General features: G+C 39.3%; 1 protein-coding gene across 1 annotated transcript in view; it reads left to right on the forward strand.

The window, feature by feature from the left end:
* The first annotated feature begins 796 nt into the window (after positions 1-796).
* The window catches only part of FIGN (fidgetin, microtubule severing factor), a 100,472-nt gene continuing 80,138 nt past the window's right edge, over positions 797-21,130 (forward strand). The window contains exon 1 of the mRNA XM_068408006.1: positions 797-885. Within this exon, the coding sequence (XP_068264107.1) occupies positions 873-885 (13 nt within the window). The 5' untranslated portion in view covers positions 797-872. The remainder of the gene's footprint in view (positions 886-21,130) is intronic.

Raw genomic sequence — 21,130 nt, forward strand, 5'->3', positions numbered from 1 at the left:
GGTTTCTCATCTGCTGGCTGCTCTGAGTGGCTGTCTAAAAGCAATTTCTATAGACTTCTGTTGCTATAGCTATGTTGCGAGTTCTAAAAACAGCTCTCTATATCCCAATATTCACTTAAACTGTGTTTTCATGTGTATGTTTTGTTTTAGTTGGGACATAATGGGAAGCGAAAGCAGTTTTGTTAGTACAAGCTGTATCTGCTCTAGAACAGCTCCTTGCTTCAGGACACCTTGTTATTTCCCTAGCAGCGCTCTCCTCGTGTAGCAGTGCTCGTGTTATCCATAGCTGTTCAAGAGAGCTAGGAACACCTTCAACATCCTTAATAAGAAGTTTGTCTAGCCGTATTGCTCTGTCCTTTTATTTCCAATCTCTAGGCACAGCTTTGTCACCTGGGGCCTCAGGCCTCCCAAAAAAGTCTTCAGCTGGTGAAAATCATTTTGGGTTGACCAAATCACTCCATGGACCACATCAATCAGGCCTTCCAGTCCTTTCTTTTCCTCTTCCATTACCTGGTAGGACAGGGATTGGCTGACAGCTCACAGCAGCTTCTGCTGGCACGTACTTCTGAGTTTTATTTAGGCCTACTGTATTACTGAAAAGGAAAACAGCCAGGAAACCAGTGCATTCCCACTCCTCCAGATGCTAATCCCCTGGTCTCCTCTGCCTCCTCCAGAGACCATACTCCCAATGCATTTTCCTTTTTTACTAAGAAAATTTAATCTGTCTCTTCCACATGCAGGACAGACAAACAACCCTCCCAAGCCATCTTTAACTTCTCAGCAGGACCAGGAAGAGAGGAAGTGAAACCACTCCAGGAGGACCTTGAGCCAAGAGGCCAGGAACAGCGTCTGGACAGTGTGGCTTCTTCCCCATGAGAAGAGAAGGTAAAAATGCTCTGACAGTCCCATCAGGTGTAAAGACAGGAATGTAGATCTGTCTCGTGGGAAGCCCTTACTCCCCTTTCCACAGCCGAGGTAACAGGGAGGTGGGCGCGTGCGGAGAGAGCAGGGTGCCCCTGAGCACCAGCACCGTGGGTCGGCCGAGACGGAGAGGCTCGTTTGCGAGAGCAAAACCGGTGTATGAGAGGGAGGGCCCAATTTGTGCTGTGTGGCCACTTTATGCCTTCCCTGCCGGCATAAAGAGGCTGTAAAGCCCGTCTAACAGCCCCCCGGGGACTCCCTCTTATGCAAGGGGAGTCCCCGGCAGCTGTGGGCCGGGGTAGCTGGCTCCCTGCCATCCCCCGCCGAGCTGGGGCTGGGGAAGTGCGGGCAGCGGGAGGTGTGGCTGCCGGGGCCCCTCAGCCATTGCCGGCTACCGGGAATGCCTTGCCGCGGCTGCTAGCAGGCGGGCTTCGGCGGGCAGCTGCTGGGGCTCCCCGGGAGCAGCGCGGGGACGGGGCACGTCTGCGCGGCGCTGGCCGCCGCCCGAGGCGGGACGAGCCGGCCGGTGCGTGGGGCACTTCCACCCCGGCCATTTTCCTCAGGCGGGGGAGGCGGTGGCGGCCAGTGAGCCCCGACACCGGCCGCCCGGGGACGCGGCGCAGAAGCCGGCCGGCGAGGGCAGCCGCGCAGGCCGAGCCGGGACTCCCCCCGGCCCAGGCGGGGAGACGCGGGGCGGCCGCGGCGGAGCGGGGGCGGCCGCGGCGGGGGGACCTCCACCGCCGGCTCCCTGCCCGCCTGCCCCGCGGCCGCGGGCCGCGCTAGGCCCCGGCCCTCCCCCCCACAACTCGCGCCGCGGAGCGCCGCCGTGGCCGGGGAGAGCCTCGCCGCCGCGGAGGGAGCTCGCTGCCCCCGTCCCGCAGCCCCGGGGAGCGCGAGGGGAGCCGCGGCGCGGGCGCCCCGCCGTCCCCCGCGGGAAGCGGCGGCCCCGGCGCGCAGGGCCGCGGGGCGCCCCCGCCCCCCGCGCCGCTCCCCCTTTGAAAACTGATCTTTGGCTCTTCGCGTGAAAGTGATTTGAATTTGGCTCGGCGGCGCTCTGCGCAGGCGTCCAGCTGCTGGCATGCTGGCTCCTTGCAAAGCAGCTGTTTTGGGTTTGAAATTCCAACATGGCAGAGGCTGCAGTCAGTCTTCCCTTCAAAAACTTGGAATGATTTCAAATCATAGGCACCTTCACTTAACCCGAGCCCCCATTCATCAGCAAACACATCGGATCGATGCTGCTCTAACCTATCGGGTTCTTGTACCCAATCTCCAGGTAAGAGGATCTTTTTCTTTTTTTTTTTTTCCTAGTCTTCCTACTATCGTTTTAAATTTTATTTAATCATAAAGCTCTCCGAGACGGCCGCATATTTTTTAATCGCCCGCTCGTGCCCTAAATGTTTTGCCTAATTCGCAGTTGTTTTCTGATACTAAACACTCCGGTCTGCTTTCCTAATCGTAGTCTGGAAAGTACAGATACACAATCGCAGTGCATGGTTTTTCTTCCTTGATCATTGCCAACAATAGTAGGCAGATTAAGAGTTCGCGATTGCAAGCTCCCTCCCCACCTCCTCCTAATTGGATTTATTTTTAAGTTGCATTGAAAATAATAAACTGCAGGTAATGCGGGGCTGGACTTTGAGGCAACTAACTTCTGAGCAAATAAGTGTAAATAAGAATCTCGCAAAACAAAAGTTAGGCTTAAATTGCTGTGTCTTGGCTGGGGGGGGGCACGAATATGTCAGAGGAGCTGTTGCAGTAAAATGTAAGCACATCGTCTTGGAGGGGGTACGGCGTGGTGGGCGTATTGTTGGCTCGGAAGGGAGAGAAAGATGTATAATTTAATGGTATATACAATCCACTGATCCTGTTACTATCCTCCCTGGAGCTCTTGTTAGTTTCAATGGGAGTGAGTGAAATTGACATGGACTTGCATTCCTGGTCATGTGCTTTTTTTCCCCCCTTTCTTTCTTCTCTTGTGATCTGAGATCCCCTTTTTGTTGATGTTGCTTTCCCACTTAATTATATGCATGTAGGTTAAATGAATACCTGACGAAAGGGCCCACGTTTCAAGGCAGTGACATTTGATAGCTGAGAGGAAAAGTGGCTTTAATGAAAAGCAACCTTTGGAATTCCTGCTTGTGAAAAATCCAATTCAGCTTTTTGTGCTGCCAGCAAGAAATGATCAGTAGCACCAGTGTTTATGGTATGTCCGTTTTGGGATCTACTTCCTTTGCATCTAAATAGCAAAGACAAATTTAAATAGCATGATGACACACTGAGGACTCTGCATGCAAATATTTTGTAATAAATACTTAATGTTTAATAGTATATTTTTACTTGTGCATATATAAGCATTTCTTTCTCTTGCTATCGTTTGTTTATCATTTCTGCTTCGATTATAGCATTAGTTTTGTCCATTGTATTGATCTCAGTTGTAAAATCTAAACTTGCATGTTACTAGCAGTGCACTATATACACCACTGAACTCCAATGGTATGTAAATTAGTAAAACTCGGTGACTGGAGAAGGGGAGAATGCGTAGCAATGAACATATACACCTATATATCTGCGTACTCGTACGTACATGCTGAAAATGCATCTTTTCCTTTTGCAAACTAATAATTTTTGAGTATTTATTTGGGCTCCAGGTGCTTTTCCCTCTCTTACTTTCAGTGTAATCATCTGCTAGAGGTTTTAACTGACGTGGGATGGGGGAATGTTTTGCATGTAAACAAACAAAATCACTATTGTGGCTGAATACTTAATACTATTTAATAAGTGGTATTTTATGCTCAGTTTACAAGTGTCTGGTTCCTACTGCTCTGTTCTCAATGTAATGTGTAACAGAATGAAATAATCAGGTGCTGAAACTAGCTTCATTTTAACGGTCACTCTCCAGCCCCCCACACCACCCCCTCCTCCAAAAAAAGTCAGATAAAATGGAGCATGGGGAATTTCAACAGATCTCCTTGTGGTGCAGTAGATGCATCTCTAGGTATGCAATTAGGGCTAAGGAACTAACAACAGAAGTGACTGTTTTGTGCAACCAAAAAGGGGGTACGTTCACTTTTAATTGCGTCTGGTAGCAACAAATAAGGATGGAGAGAGACCCTAGGAGAGCGAGCAAGCGCGTGTGAGCGTGTGTGTGTTTGGGATAAGGGGGGAGGTCTGGCATGTGTGGCTGATGATCTCTCGTAATAACATATCTGAATGCAAGAAAGAAATTGCGAGAGCAGTTGCACAATGTACACTCCTATTTTGGTGCTGTAGGTGATTATATTGCTAAACATATCCCGGGTGCTATATGAGGGGAACGATCTGATTGCATTTTGCATTTAGAACTTGTTGACTTTGAAGCGATCAATAAGGCAACTGTTTATTTTAGATGCACATAATTTGCCCTGAGAAATGTTTTAAGGAGGAGAGCAAGCTAGCGAGAGCGGAACATTTTTTTTTTTTTTTTTTTTTTTTTTTCCTGGAGCTGTTGGAGCGAATGTGATTGCCAGATGGGAGATTTCCCTCTGTGATGTTAAAGCTGTAATATATATTCCGAGCAGATTGGACTGCTGCTTGTGATGAGGAGGATATTACATTTATAAATTTTAAATCGGGAATCGGACAGTATCCTGAGAGCTGAAATTGGATGGTGTGGACTGTTTGCACTGTTAAATGCGATTCCCAGATGATAATAATAATAATAATTATAGTAGCAGTAATATATATATGTGTAACAAACATGATACCATTAGGCAGCTACATATAGTCTATGGCACTTAAGTATATATACTTCTAAATATGACTTCTTTTCTCTTTCTCTCCTTCCCTAAAATGTTAGGGATTTGAGGTGGTTGGGAGGGGGCATTAAAAGCCCACTGTTAGGAGAAATCAGACGTAACCAGGTTCCTGTTCGAGGAAAAGTTTTGCTACAATTCTTGTTGCGAATGCACCTCTTTCTGAGTTTTTGTTTTGCCCGTGTATGTGGCCTGACAGTGCCACAATCCCGAAAGGCTGGGAAGTGGGAACTAGTCACACTCGAGCAGCTCTGCTGTTGCAAATTAGAAGTGTGTTGTGGTCAGGAAATGAAAGCTACAATGTCTCTTTTGAACAAGTCGTTTATCAAGAGAAACATCTATCAAGCAGTGACTTGTCACATTGATCCTCTAAAAGTTAGGTCCGAAGTGGAAGCTGCTTTGATGTTTTTGATCCCAAATTTATAAAATTGAAAAAGCTGGAGAGAGTAAGACCGATTTGCACTTAAAAATGACTCTGCTCTGGGCGTGACAAAATCATCAAGTATCTGTGATACAGAGCTGATCAACCAAGGAGGTATTGGATCTTCTGCTTAATTTTTATTTTCACATGGAAACTTGAGCGCATCTCCTTTCATACTTTTAAAGATCCTCTCTGTATGCCCGTGCATTATTTCATCGGGGATATTTTCTTGCTTAGGAGTACATCTGTTGCTTCTAAATTGAAGCTTTTTCCGTTATTTTTTTGATGGTATTTACAGAGTTCAGCTTGAGAAGGCAATTTCAGGGTTTTTCTTCTCTCATCTCAGTCTTGTTTCTTCTTCTGTATTTGTAATCTCAGTTTCCACCTCTCCTCCCCGTGAAGCAAAGTTTCTTTTACTGTGAAAGTAGTGTTTATTGCAAGTAAGGTATATTTGAAGATATCTGTTTGCACAGCTTAAAATATGTTAAGAGTCCTGTGAAGTGTATCTTCTTCTTCTCATCCTCTTTTTGTTTCCATTTTTGACATATGAACCACACTTTCATTCTCAACAGAAGCGGAGTGTTTCAAATTGAATATAAAGTTGAAGTTTCAAGTAAAAAAAAAAAAAACCACACACACAAAAAAAAACAAACTAAAACAAAGTCTAAACTGATCTTTTATCTCTATTTTCAACCATTCGAATTGTTTAGCAACTTTCCTAAAAAGTTTTTCATTTTGCATGAAGTTTGTGTTTGGATTATCAAGGAATCCCTTCGATAGAAGAGAGTTTTGATGTTTGTTTGTTGTTGGGTTTTTGTTTTCTTTTCTCTTCTTTTGTTTTTGGCTAAGGTGTGAGCAAAATCTTCCTTAAAGCAGGATGCTTTGACTTCTTTTCCTCAGGGTCATAAATGAGACTAGTACTGCTTATGGGTACTTGGTAGAGACCCATTTGCAAATAGGCAGCAAACAGCAGGGTGGTGGGAGTTTTGGTGAGTGTTATACTTGCTAATTAATCATGTTTGAAATGAAGGAATCATAGCATGGTAATAAAGGCTCATTGTTGTTTGATGTTTGTAACAGGATGTGACTGCTACATGAATCTGGTGGGTTTGGGGTTTTTGTTGTTATTTCCCCCCTTCATAATAAGATACCTTCAGTACTCAATCAAATTGTTTTTATTTATTGCAACATCTGTGAAAGCACAGGGATGTTTGCTTCTCTTATTCTAGCAGTATTTTGGAAGTATGAAGATTGTATTGTTATTGATATTTTTATCGTACAGTTCATGGGAAAAAATGCCAGTCTTATGTTATTAGCTGTTCTTTAAGACTTTTTTTTTTGTTTAAGCAGAGACAAAAATTCTTCTGTTTTTTTTTTCTTAATATGAAAAGTCTGCTGCTCTTTTTCTTATAATTGATAAAATGCCACTTCATGAAGTTTTGCGCCCTACTTGCTTACGTATATGTAGTAAGCGATAGCGACTAAAAATATATTTTAGAATAGTTTGTATACTAGCCCTTTAAAAATTAAACTGTAAAACACTCAGATGGTGTTTTTGTTTCCTTGTTTTGGTTTTTAATATGTCTCTTATCAGATGTGTCACCTTTAGGGTTTATTGTTCACCTTTCAATTAGTAACTACTATATACAATGGAGAGAGATATGATAATCTCTTCCAGACCGCAAAGCTTTAGTTTCAAAATTTAATTAATTAATCAAGGCTATTTTATGTTGCATGAACAAGGTTTGAAATCTGCTTTTGTTTAGATGGTCTCCTCCTTTTTAAAAATATAATTCCTAGAGGAAAACGATTCTATATGGTTCCTGTCAATATGTTTTTTCAATGAATGCATACAAAAAACATTGAATATAATGACTGATCTTCCTGTAGTCTTAATCATCAATTAATAGGCTTATCTGCTTGTTAGGAAAGGGTTTAATGGTACAGAATCAGCATGAGATCTGTGTATATGAAACATTTGTATGTTGCTTGTAACAGACTGAGTTTTGATCTAGCATTCCCAGATCTAATAATAGAAATATTTGGCTCTTTGCCCTCAATCAATATATCCCTTAAGAGAACAAACTTCACGTAATACTTTCATAAAGTGCCAGATGTATTGATATGGAGTTGATAAATTTAATTACTGGGGTTTTACATTGATTCATTGATCTTATGATTGGAGGAAGTTGTTCTGCAGACATTTCTGAAGTATTGAGGAATATTGTATGTCAATAAAGCTTGATTAATTGATCAATCAGCACTTTTTTCTCCTCCTGAGTCATTTATAAGAAAAGGCATAAAAATAACTATAAAAAAATTTGGCATAAACTAATTAGAAATTCTCATGTGTTATTAACAGAGGAGACGAGAAGCAAAGCACTATGCATGTGAAAAAAAAATCAACTTTGAAGTGGAATTGTGTGTATTGGGCCCAATCCTTAGCTGGTGTAAAATAGTTTAGCTTTAAAGAGCTACAGTAATTTACAGCTCCCAGAATCTGGCCCACTGTGGCTTTTTTTTTTTTTTTTGGTGGTTTTTCTTTTTTTTAGTACTGTTCTTTGGCTTATTGGAAGCTGTTTTAAATCAGATATTATGGCTACCAAAATATATGGAATTTTAGATAAGGATCTGATCCAAAATGAACAGTATAGCTATAAAAGTAATTTGAAGAGCTGTAAATTCAGGATTGCGTATCCCTGATATTGTTGCAGAGTATTAAACTCTTGCTGCTAGAGATGCTATCCTCTAAGTGAAAACTTATCTTCCTTATGGGAAAGATCACTTCAGGGAACTCTAGGCTGGGAAAAGGCCTGGAGGTTTTTTTGTTGCTAAAATAATAATAAAAAATTTCCAATACATAGAATTAGTTATAGGGATATTTGCCAGGTGAAAAACCTTACTGGAGTAGTTGGCTCCATTTCTGTGAGGCATGTGACCTTTTCACCCTATGTCAATGATATTTTTATAGAGTGTGAGAGAAATGCAAGCATAAAGAAAGTTCCTTAAGATTGTTCAATTTTTCTTTTTTCTTAAAAATAAGGGGGGGAAAAGAAAAATCTCTGAATCTCAAAGCAACATATATATCTCCCTCAGTGAAACTGTATTCCTTTAAAGAATGATAGCTAATACAGAAGAACAGAGAAAATCCTCTTGCAATATGTTACCATAGGTTCGACAAATACAATCTCATCCTTCAAGGAGCGGAGAGTCCTAGACTGTAATGGAGGTCAAAGGAATTCTAAGGCTTTCAGTCCTTTAATAATTGTACCTGCCACCCCCTGATCAGCATATTAAAGAGGATGTGTGTATATGTATTATGTTTCTTAGAAGTTAATTTGTATTTGCAACAACCTACTAAATACAAGTGGACTTCACTACTATTGCTTCTAAATACCTGTTGATGTTGGTCTCGCTGTGTGACAAGCGAGGGTAAAAGGGAAAGAGAAATAGTTGGTCAATCTTGGTTACCAAAGTCTTGAGAAATGGGGTGGGGTGGAGGGGAGATAGGGCTTTGATGGGTCAGTTTGAGAATAGGAAGAATACTAGAAAGTGTAATCTGCAGAAAGCACCACTGATTAAGAACATATGGAGACGTCTGCAGTGATGAAAATGCAGAAATGCTTCTCTTTTGCTAAGTTATATTGCTACGAGGTATTGGCACACACAGCATGGTAATAACGATATTGTATGTCTGTTCCTATAGTGCTAGTAGCGGTACCTGTCAAACAGATCATAATACTGAACTATCTGTTTAATCATATAAGCAACACTCCTCACTACAATGGCTATTGTAGTTGTACAATAGAAAGAACAGCCATGCATTATTGTATTTAAATAATGGAATAAAACTTTGTTCTTTAAACTGTTTTTCTGCATATGGAAAATTTTTCATCTGTCTCGGCTATAATTAAAAATAATGCACCTACAGATGACTGTCATGTCACTGGCTGATTTTTTTTTATAATAGTCTATTAAGTGTGTAGTCTGATGTGCCGTGAAACACTGAAATAGCAATTACTAGTCATGTTATTTAACTGTTACTGAGAAACTATTTTCTCAGTTCTTTTAAAGTATAGTGCAGCTACTTCCAATATCCAGAAAGTGAAGTGGAGAAGAACGCTGAGATTATTTTGATGTGATAGCAAACTTTGGTGATGCAAGTCCATTTTTGTTCCAGGTTCCTTGAAATCACATATTGCTTGGACTATTTGTTATCTGTTTTTAATTCTTTTGTATTCTACTTTTAATGTGTCATGTAATCTTTGTTAAAGCATATGGTTCATTTTCTGTATATGAATTGCTTAATGCATGAAGATGTGTGCCACAATTTATTTTATGTGATATTTTTGAATGTGTGCATGTATCAAGCTGGTTATAGACTGGTAATGATAAATTGGTTTCAGTAATCTGTATCTTATTTGCATTAATACTCTAGCAGTAAGAGCACACTGTGGTCAAACTTCATGATCTAAGATATCTGTCTCACATCTAATTAAGCAGGGTCTGAATGAATGATTCTCCAGTATGGGTCATAACTAAACTTTTTGTTTCTCGTCTTCAGTGTGATAAAATACTTAAGGGACACATTAATGCATGTTTGCGTAACTCCTGCTAATCTGAATGGAATTTGAAAATGAATATTGAGAGGAGACGGGAGACGGGGCTGGACCTGGTGGGTTACAGGGGTTTGTGGCAGGAATGTATCTTCACGCCCTCATTCAAGAGGTGCTTTTGCCTTATTTAGAACAACTGCTGTTTGCCTTTTAATATATTGGAAATAACATCCTTATTTTCCTCTGAGAGGTTTTTCCCTTTCCATCTCCTCCATTCTAGCACACAAGCAAGTCATTAATAAAAAGGCATTTATACCATGATCTTGAATTATCACTTAATAAAACTATGAGAACTGTACTGCTGCAAAGATATTCCTAGCCAGTACAACAGAGGTTACTGTGTGTATGTTTCTTCTGGAGACATGGTGAGGGGAAGAGCCAATGATTACTTTATATTGCTGAGTGACAGCAGAGGGTGGATGGGAATTATAAAGCTATATGCAGAAATTATTAATCCCTGACAATAGTATCAATATTGACATTTAAAATACTATGAACTGATAGCCCTGCTGTACAAACTTCTGTGATAGCTGTGCTTTTAGATAAAAAGTAGCTATTTATATACCTTACGGCTCAGTGTGGTCATGTTGAAAGTATGAACTTACTCATCACAGATTCTGAGAAAGTGCAGGTTAACGTCCTCAGTCTTCTTTAAACCTGTCTGATTACTGCAGCCTCCTGTGTTGACACAGAGAAAGAAACAGCTAGATTCTATGCTGGAAGAATAAGGTTTGCAAGCACTGACTGATATAAGGTATCCCATTGTGATATCTAAACCAAATTTTAAAAAATCAGGCATCCTTTTCAAGTAGAACTTGAGAAACAGAAAGGAACAGCAAAGGTGTATCTGAACACACTTGAAGGTGCACCATTTACTTTCAAAAGAGATCTTTCCCATCACTCGTGGATAGTTCCACCATGAAGAGCGATATCGAAAGATCTCAGAAAAGTAACTATTCTTTTATGTCTTTGGGAACTCGAATGCTTACAAGATTGTTACTGAGAAGGGAAAGAATTGCTTCTATTTTCAGTCCCTTGTTGTTCACGTTTGTGGACCACATCGCTATATACAGTATTGTAGAAATACATATGAATACAATTCTGTTTCCTCTTGCAGCTCTAAAAGAATGGTGCAATGTTGCTGTATGCAAACTCAGTTTGGACAACATGTTTTTATGAATCCTTTCTTGCACTCTATAAAATTGTTTTATTCAAAATACATATGGAGTTTACTGAAGATCATTATAAACTTAATTGATAGGTCATCTGTGTGATTAAAATAGAGAAATTCCAATTTAAAATAGTGTGTATTGGGTTTTATGAAAGTAATATAGGCTTACAGTCACCTGTGATTATTTGTGAACTGGATATCCCCATTCAGTCAGAAAATTGCTGGGTTTAAACTAGCAAGATTCAGTTATTTTTAATATGAAAGGAGACTGTAAATTTGCTAACTCTTCAGCTGAACGTACACTTAATTTACAAAATTGAGTGGTTTTATGTTTACTAGTGTTAGATCTGCAGCTTTATATTAACTACATATCTATGCTGGTGCTGTATTGAACATACTATAAAATAGGCAGATAGTCTATTTTAAACATAGTAATTTTTCATGTCTTTATAGAATTTCTGATAATTCTTTATTTCTTACTATTTGCCTTAGATAAAAGCTGAAATAAATATATTTCAGAAACTGTTCATGCAGCAATGAACCTTTTTTAATCATTGATTTTCACTTTGTTCTTTGACTTTCATTAATTTCATTTCATACTCCTGTCTTGTGTATGCCACAACACTGGTGTATTTTTCTGCTTTCAGTTTAAAAACTTTAGCAGTAACATTAATTTAGTTGATACCACGGTAGTCCTATCGAGAAATTTAATTTATTATTCAGATTAATATTAGTATTGGTAGAGAGCTGAAGCTGAAAGTCAGTAAATTCTATGTAACAAGGGGTATGAAGCATTCCTCGTTATTTGGTCCCCAGCATTTGTCAATGCAACAGTCATATCAAAGGCACACCTTTGCAGAGAACGTCTTTGTTGAGACACGTAGTTAAGTAAGTTTGAGAAGCCTTTGTTCTAAGATACTTTTTTTTTAAGTTAGGTGTAGGTAAAATATGTCTCATCATGTGCTTATAGAGACTGTAAATAACCAGTGTCTTAATGAATGACATTTTAAAAATTTTCACTAGTTAGAAATGTTCAAAGAATTATAATGTGATATTTCTTCCGTCACTGAGCAGATTATCTATATGGTACAGAATAACAGACAAACTGATGCTAATGTTCATTTGGAGTAATAATTTTCACCACTGTTTAAGGAAAGATGTTTTGTTATTGAGTAATTTGCAAACACACTTCTTCCCAGCCCCTGAGATGTCAGCTGTTTAGAGATAGTAAAAGTCGTTGATTTCATTCATGACAGGCAAGTCATTTTGAGCTAAAGTTACTGTTCCTTTCTGTTGCAGAGCTGCTACAACAGCTGCAGTTTGAGCTTGAAGGCTCTGAGTGGCTGAGATAACATCACGAATAGTATTGCATCTCAGCAAGTGCAATTCAGGTTTCCACCTTTGGGTGCTCAGTTACCAGCGGCACTGAGTCCCTGCAATTTGTATTGACTTTGGGTAGGTGTGCAACAAATCTTAGAAGCCAGGTGATGGGTGTTATAAGGAATTTCCCCAGAAAATGGTAGGCATTAGCTTTATTTGTACTTCTTAAACACTACAATTTCCCTCTTGAGGTATTAATGATGTATGATAGAGTAAATAGGGCTTTTGAATTTTTCCTAGTGGTTGTAAGAACACATTTTAAATTCATCAGGAGAATAATACGCGTGTTACGTAAAGGTGTAACAAATGACTCCTCTGAGATTTTGGATGGAGGGAACTTTAAACTCGGTTTGTTACTGCGTAAAAGTTCCAAGGAGCGAAATGCAGAGTAGATGATGCTGTTCTAATTGCAAAATCTCCCTTAGTTATCTCCTCCCTTCTCCTGATCGCCTTCTCCCTTCCCCCTCCCCCCCATGGCTTTTTTAAACAATTATGGGCATTGTGCTCCTTAATGGTGCGTAGTTACTGTAAAGATAGATGTCCTCAAATAATGAGTTTCTAATAATAATCAGAGAGAGTTAGATTAAACTGGTTTTGTATCGAAATCTTACAGTGTGAAAAAGTACACCTAAAATCCTGAGATATATTTACAGGAGCTAAGCCTATTTACAGAGGACTAACCCAATTTTGTATCCGTGCGTGTGTGTGGGGAGGAGGAGTAGACGCGTATGTTTGTATGTGCCTACAGATTTGCCCACCTGCTTTAAAGGCTTCAGAAGACAACTATTTTTTTTAGTATAGATTTCTATTTTGCTTTCTGATAACAGAATATGTTTTAAAATTACAACATACTAACTAGCTTCCCTGTTTACACTGGAGAGCTTGCATCCCTTCAAATGACTTCTAGCCGTGCTCTTCTTTCCCTCTGTTTCACCCCCTCCCCTGCTCTTTCCTCCCCTCCCCCAGAAGCTTATTACATTAGATTTGTTGCTTTCTTCCTTGTTCAAAAGTTCTGAAGGGAACTAAATAAAAGTGCTAAGTACAGTAATAGATAATTGTTACTTTAAAGAGTTGTCACTCTATTAGCTATGAAAAATATTTTTCCTAACGGGTACTGGACCAGCAAGGCCATACAACAAAGAGCAAAATAGTTTAACTTATGGTTTAGAAATACATATGCCATTTAAATGGAAACAAACCCCCAAATCTCCCACATACCTTTTGGGGTTTGGTGAACAAAAGCTTGTTTGTACACTCCAAATTCCCCTGGGCCTCAATTTGCAATATCGTTATTTAAGCCTGGCTGATATAAACCCATTGCAGAGAAACAGAAGCTCTCCTTCCTGGCTTTTCAAAGCCGTTCTGTGCCCCGCTCTCTCTGCCTACCCGTGTCTCCCAGCCCCCCCCGCCCTGTTCTCAGCTTCTTGGTCTTACCCTGCCACTGTGAAACTCTTTTGTATTTGAAATATAGTAAAGTAGAAATCCTACACTTCTAAAACACAGAAAAGTGCCATTCTACATGGTCTTGCTGAGTTCTCTACCAACACACGTGTAATTCTATCTTCTGACTAAGATCAAGGCTATAATCACTTTAATATCTGTTGTGTCCTCTACCAGGTGACCTGCAGTCTTTTATTGTAAAGATAAGAGACTCTGATATAATAAGTTATTTCTTCTCTAAGTCTGATCTTATAGAAAACACTAACCATAAACTGAGGAGAAAGTTGTGTCCACTTAATATGCTTCTGGGGTGCCAGGCTCCCTGGATATCTACTCATGGGAACAGTATTGGCATTGCTGGATGCTGAGCTGGAAGCTCTTCTGGAGCAGAACTGGGTTTGGGTGTAATCCCAGCAGCTAACAGTAAATACGGGAATCACTGTAGCTTGATGCAGTATTGAGTACTACACTGTATTTATTTTGCTGCTAATAAAATGGCAATCTCGTTTGGCGTTAAGAAGCTTGTCTTTTTGAAATAGCAATTGAGGTGCAGTTCTGAGCTTTAGAGTTACCTGTTAGTGGGAAGAGCTAAGAAATAGATGAGCTGCATTCCTGAATGTGGGTGTAAGGATGGTGAGTAATACATGCCTTGGCGTGGCATCTGCCAGAAGCAGGTTGTGGGTTTGTTTTGTTTTTTCCCCGGCTCTAGTTTTGAAAGGTGTAAGGTATTCTGATAGGCAGAGGGGAAAAAAACAAAAGGGAAAAATACTTCCAAGCAAATCATTATAGCCTATCTTAATGACTGTGCTCCACACTTAGATTTAATTAGAAGACAACTGCACTGGAAAACTGGTCATTTTAGTCATAGTTAACGACTGGTTCTCTCCTACCCCCAATCAGAACCGATTATATGCTGTGTTGTATAATGTAATTTCTACAAGAAAATTAAGTATGAATAGGCACGATAGTATTGTGTAGCTGCAATAATGAGGTTTTCATTAATGATGCTAATCTATCATTTAACTATCCTTTTAGAGGTGAAAACTATTTTCCTTGTGGTGTTTCCTTTTACTATATATACCAATGAGTATCAGATTGGGGTATTTTGTAAATATTTTAAGCCAAAGACTGTGACTGGATAGCTATTAATATGTTCATTATGTGGTAAAAAGGCACTGAAAGAAGTGAAACCTTGTATATCCATGTTTCTTATAGGATAACTATCTTCAGGAGGGATTTCTTTTATGTTGTAATATAATTTACTTGTGTACGGTTTCTAAAGTGTCATGAGTAGTTCAATGCTGGATTTCAGACAAGCAAGTTTGTTTCCTAGTTAGCTGTAACAAGACTTACTTGCTGTCAGTAGTAAGTTAAGGATAAAAATCATGTAAGGTTTAAGAAAAAAATAAATCTATCTATTTGCATTTGTGCATCAAATTCCACTTGGTGATATTCTTGTTGGGCTGAGCTATTAAGTTCTCTGTGGGCTATATTTCAACTAGTGTATGATTGACTAGGTATATTAGAGCTTTTTACCTACTGCCAATGCAAAATTTGACCCTGGTTTTACCCTGAGATGTTTTTGCCTTTAAAAAGATCCACACTTTATGACTACACAGGTGGGCGGTAAGAAAATTTATTGTTGTTATTTGTAGGATGTGGCTCCATGTTAGAGTAAGAGTAACCTGAATCTGAACTGATGCTGAATAGATTTTGTATTTTTTTTTATTTTGATTCCGAAGCCCAACTGTGGGAAATGATATATCATCTTAAAATTTAAAATCTGCATTTTATGTACTGTGCCAAAGCACCCATGAGCTCATTAAGCAAAGACTTTTTCAATTATATCTTGGTTTTTTTGCATGTATTTGTACTTGACAGGAATCCTTTAGAGGTTTTGTTTGCTGTATTAATACTTACAGTGTCTTGGAGTACATAAAATATGCTTTAAAAAAATAAAAAGAGTAAGCTCTGCTTACAGATCTAGTTCTGGTAGCTTCCTCTGTATTTTAGTAGCTGCTGAAGAGTTCCTTGGCCAGACATCCAGCCTCTAGAGGGCACGGCAATAACCTCTCCACTAGACCCTCACCCGCACAACCATCTGCAGAAGGTTTTAATGCTGGCATCTACCGAGAGAATCCTGTTTGTGTTGCATAATAAAATCTCTGTGTGTATTCCTCGCTATTTCTGGAGTTTTGCTACAATAAGTGGTTTGCTTTCCTTTTCCTTTTCTTTTTCTTTTTTTTTAATCTGAGGGAAGGCTTTTGTATTTGTTACGCTGTTTGCTTTTTTTTTCCTCTAGTGGTGATCTTTATGGAAGTAGACTCATATCCACTATGGTGTAATCCCCTGTCTCACTTACAGTTATTCCTTCCCGTGGTAGAAATCTTTCTTTAGGTATACACTGTTCTTTACTGCAGTAAAGACTACAGAAGCCAGTGCACAGCATTTGAGACTTACAAAATTATGTACTAAAATTTATTATGTACTAGAATCTAGATAATAAATAATTAAGGTGGGATAAAATCCAGTTAACCCTACTCCAGTTGCCTAAGTTCAATTGCTTGACCCTTTTCTCTCATGAAACACCACATTACGTTTTTTTGTTCTCCTATAGACTATTGTTATTAACGTTGATATTTATGTGAGGTCATACTTGTTCTCCAGCTCAAATGTTTGACCGTGGTTCTCTATTCCACTATATCACCATTAAAAATCAGAGGGTTTCCAATAATTTGAATGAATCTGATAGTCTGCTTCACATTTTCCTTAAATCTACTGAAGTAGAACAAAAGAGCAAGCATTCTTGGATTTGGTGCCGTAAATTAAGACATGCCCCAATCCATAGTTCGGTTTTGGTCTAAGAATGTGAGTATGTTTAAGCAGAAATACATATTTTAGAAAAAATTGTTACACAGTGTCATTAACCAAGTATGCAATCTTTCCTAAAAGTGTACTGGTTTAACCTGGGTACTTTCTGCTTCAGCATTTTTAAATGTTATTTTGCCAGTCTGAGTTGAGGTGTGGCTGGATCATGGACATTTTAGGAGGAAAAGCATCTCCTGCTGATGACTTTATGAAGTCCTCTGTGTAGTTGAACAGATAGGCCTGTTACTCTGGGCAAACTTTGCTTTTTGATTGCATGAATACAGTGTTTTAGCTACACATTTATTGTTGAGTCATGAAGCTTAACTGCATTGTTGAGTTTCTATGTTTCTGTACAGCATAAGGAAAAAAGAAAGAATCTAGCAAAAGTTAAGGGGATTGGTTTTGTTTATTTTGTAGGTCACCCGGCCTATAATCAAGAGATCTATGCTCAATTCCCATTTAGCTTTCCAACCTTTTCTTTAAAAGTAATTTAAAAAAAAAATTAAAAAGCTGTTTGGCATACAAAGTGTATGGTATCTGCTTTATGGGGTGATACTGGACCAAATTTTGTTGAGGAAGTTTGACACTAACTTGTGAGCGGTTTGGAAGATTTATTTAGTATGTTCCTAGGTTGATGCAACCTCATGTGCAAAGTTTTCCATTGCCTCAAAATGTCAAAGAGTTTTTGTTGGTCTAAGGATAATTACAGTTTGTGGAGATGCAGGAGAAAAAAATTTCCAAGACATATTTTTTTATGTCTTGATCACCTGTGGCCAATGGATAGTTAACTTACTGGAGAAATAATGGTGACATTCTTTTGTGATTCATCTAATCCACGTTTTCCCAAGGGGCTGAGACAGTCACTAGTGTGTCACTTCAACCTTGGCATACACCCAGGTTGCAAACTTGTTCCTTCGTTCGGTGTTGCGTGTTGGAGCTGTGCAGTAAACTGCCCAACATACAGAAACCTTGATAAAAAAGGATGTGTAATAGCTGGAGGGCAGCATGGTTAACCCCTTTACAAACCTAATCTCTTAGGGGTACTCTTAGAATAAGCTTTAGCTGTCATAGAAAAGGGTTGGAAATATAGTTAGGGTATCTGGTCAGCCTTAAATAACCAAGTTTTTTGATGACAGAGTTGTTTACAGTCAGAGACTGTCCCCGCTGTTCTGTCTGGGAGAGGGTGATCTTTTTTTCCTAACTGCCAGTGTAGGATTGGTATCATCCAAGCATATCCCTTATTGTTGTTCTCCAAACCTCAGTATCCTGGGCCTTTCTCTTCCACCCTGTCAAATGGGTGAATTTATAGCTTGACCTGAAAGCCAAAAAAATAAGCTGTGTTGAAGTGAGTGGGGGTTAAGCAAGTCCTAGAGCCAGAAACATCCCCATGAGGGACAAGGTGCCTGTGGTCCCTCCTGGGTGCCGGTGAGGTGCCCACTGGAGGGTGTCTGCCCACATCACCCATGGCGTCATTGTGGCAGGCAGAGCTAACTGACTCTCCGATGGATCAAAATAGCAGGGACAAGTGAATATGCTGTCAGTGTATTGATACAGTTTATAGGATTTTTTTGAAAAGGTAGTTATGTGGGGAAAATAATTCAAAATTAATTTTGATGGGAAGTATTAAAGCACCGAGCAGCTCAAATGTAAGCTGAATGGATGGTCTCTGATTGTTGTCGCTGGAAGCGTATGTGTCATCTTTGGTCTGAATTTAGAAAAGTGTGAATTTTGTCCTTGTGGTGGAACATTGTACCTCTTAAATGTAGGAGAGGGGAGAAAAACGGCAAAGGATTTTTTTCTTTTTTTTTCCTTATGAACAAATGAAAGCAGGAGCAAAGCCATCTTCATTTTAGAATTCAGGCTCCAAATTTCTCTTTAAACCATTTTTAATAGAAACAGTAAATTATAAATCATCTAAGCAATTACCTGAACACAGAAGGAGCGGGGCCCAGCCTGGGCTTCAGCCCCAGATGTTTCTGGACTACAATAATGGCCCAGCCCAGATATTTACAGCTTAATTTCTGTTCATGTGCACTTGTCCATAAATGGTTCCTTTTCCATTTCCAGTTCAACAACTGAACCACTTATAGTAGAGAGTGATTTAAACTTGAATGATGGCAAAATGTGAATAGAGACAATTTACCTTTGGAAACTTTAAAGTCCATTTCCAATATTTAAAATGTAATGTAACTCTTGAACAGAGAATGATTGATCAGTGAGTGCCCCCTTTTAAATGTTGTATTCTTTCTTTTTTTAATCTATATATGTGTATAAAATCTGATTTTATCCTTTTTGAGGTGGTTTTTTTTTTTTTTGGCTTAGCTTTGCTGCAGTTTGGAGCAGAGACTTTTTTTTTCTCCTTTTAATGCTCTGCCATCTAGCACTACTTGCATCACAAGCCAGTGTATGTAACCTCGCTCCTCTCCCTATTCCTGTCCTTCTCGTGGCTCCTCCCAACCAGCCCCATTGCTTGAAACTAAACAAATTGAAAATAATGAGTGGTAACCATCTGCTGTGCTGAAATTCCACGTACAGCAGTTAACTCCATTTTACCAAACAACTTCAATCTAGTGAATTACAGTGCAGTTCTTGGTGGCAGCAAATAGCAACAAGCAGTTTCGAGTTCTTCTAGACAAAGCAGTTCACGTAGGGAGCATGATGCAGAGTCACTTGGTGGTGGGGGGGAAGACTTTCGCTGTCAGACAGTCCAGTGTGTAATGCATTTGAAACTAGAGTCTCACCACGGCCTAATTGTTTCATCTGATTAAAAAAGAGCCTGGTCCATAAAGCTGTGCAGACAGGCGATCGTGCAAACATGTGCCCTTTAGTTTGGTTTTCTGTTTCTGCAGCTGCGGCGCAATGCGATGAGTAGTGTGTTCGGCTTTCAGTCACTTTCATGTGACTTTTGGAACACCCAAAGAAAACCTCGACCAAAAATTAGATTGTGTAGCTGGTCAAAGTGTATTGAAGAACAATAATTATTCACAGAGTTTCTGTTGAAGAAACTCTTCTGTTGATGCGGAACTGTAACAAGAAGCGCTCTAGTGATGGACTGCCAAGCAGCAGATATTCAAATGGCGACAGACTATGATGTAATATTAAAATAGGTACCATTATCATCTGTATTTTTAACTCAATTTCAGTTATTTGAGCTTAGGTTTTGATCGTGTATAAAGTAAGTTGCTTAAAATGGGCAGTATATTGAGTTCAAAGGACCCATACAGTTCATAAATTCTCTGGTGTCTACTGGATTTTTCATCAGGGAGACTTCCAATAAAAATGATCTATTTTAGAAATAATATTGTTTAGTAGGTTGAAATGTGGTGTAATAAAATTAGACCTTCAGTCTTCTAAAGTTACTACTTAGATGGCACCCTTGGGATGGTAAAATGGCTGTATAAGCAGATGAATCAGACAGTTTCACTGATGGATACATTTGTCAGTCTCTGTTACAGATATAATATATTCTTATATCTGTAATCCTGACACTGTTACATCCAAATGAAATCAACATGAGGTTGTCATCTTTAAGCAAATATGTTAAGTGTTGTCTTTTGTGCTTTGGATTTGAAAGAAAGGGGCCCAAGGGAGCCAGCATCATGCAAATGGAACAAATCCCATTTCTTCTGAGCTGTGCTGTTTCCCCCTTCATGGCAGCTGGCTGTGTTATCTTTGTGTGTTTCTCTGAGTGCTGACAATTCTTTCAGTGATCTAAGTTAGGGCACATTAGAAAGTGGAAGCAGCTGTCTGTCGTTATACTGAGAGACGTGTTTGCTCTACTGCAAAGATGAAGGACCATGAATCCTTGACACACTCTCTCCCCCCTCCCCCTTTACTTTCCAACATGATCAACATTCAGACGCACAGATTGTCTGCTTGGACAGTTTTTTGTTCTGACTGACAGCATCTGGCATAGACAAATTTAAAAATACATAGCATGCCATGCTTGGAATTGGAACATCCCTTCTTTATTAATCTTCTCATTTAAACCATTCATTTACATTTCAAGAAAGGTTACAGCTTGATGTGGTTGAAACATTTATTTTAAATGAATAACCTCCTAATGAAATACCTTGAATGAGCACCAAACAGCCAGTGTTCATTAAAAATTACACCTGATTAGCATGGCCTTGGAACTGTTATGAAGACATAAGATTTCCCCATTGTCTCAATCCATAACAAAAAAAAAAAAAGAAAAAAAGAAAAAAAATATTTAGCGTGTGTGTGTGTAATTTTTTTTTTACCACAGAACTAAATGAGAATGATGTTTTCACTTGCAACCCCCCATCATTTTCAAGAATACCATGTTATAAAGCAGTAGCCTTTAAAATGCTATTTGCCTAATTAAATCTGGTGTTGCTGGAACAATACACATTTGAAGGAAACACCTAAATAGTGTTTTGTTTTGTTTTATTCTGCTAAGGCATTTATGATTTGAGAGACAAGATGCTTTATAATTTGATGTAATCTGAAATCCTATATATATTTTTTTCTGCTGAGAAGTATTCACATGTTTGTATAA

Source organism: Nyctibius grandis, chromosome 9 (assembly GCF_013368605.1).
Source record: "Nyctibius grandis isolate bNycGra1 chromosome 9, bNycGra1.pri, whole genome shotgun sequence".
NCBI classification, from domain to species: Eukaryota; Metazoa; Chordata; class Aves; order Nyctibiiformes; family Nyctibiidae; genus Nyctibius; species Nyctibius grandis.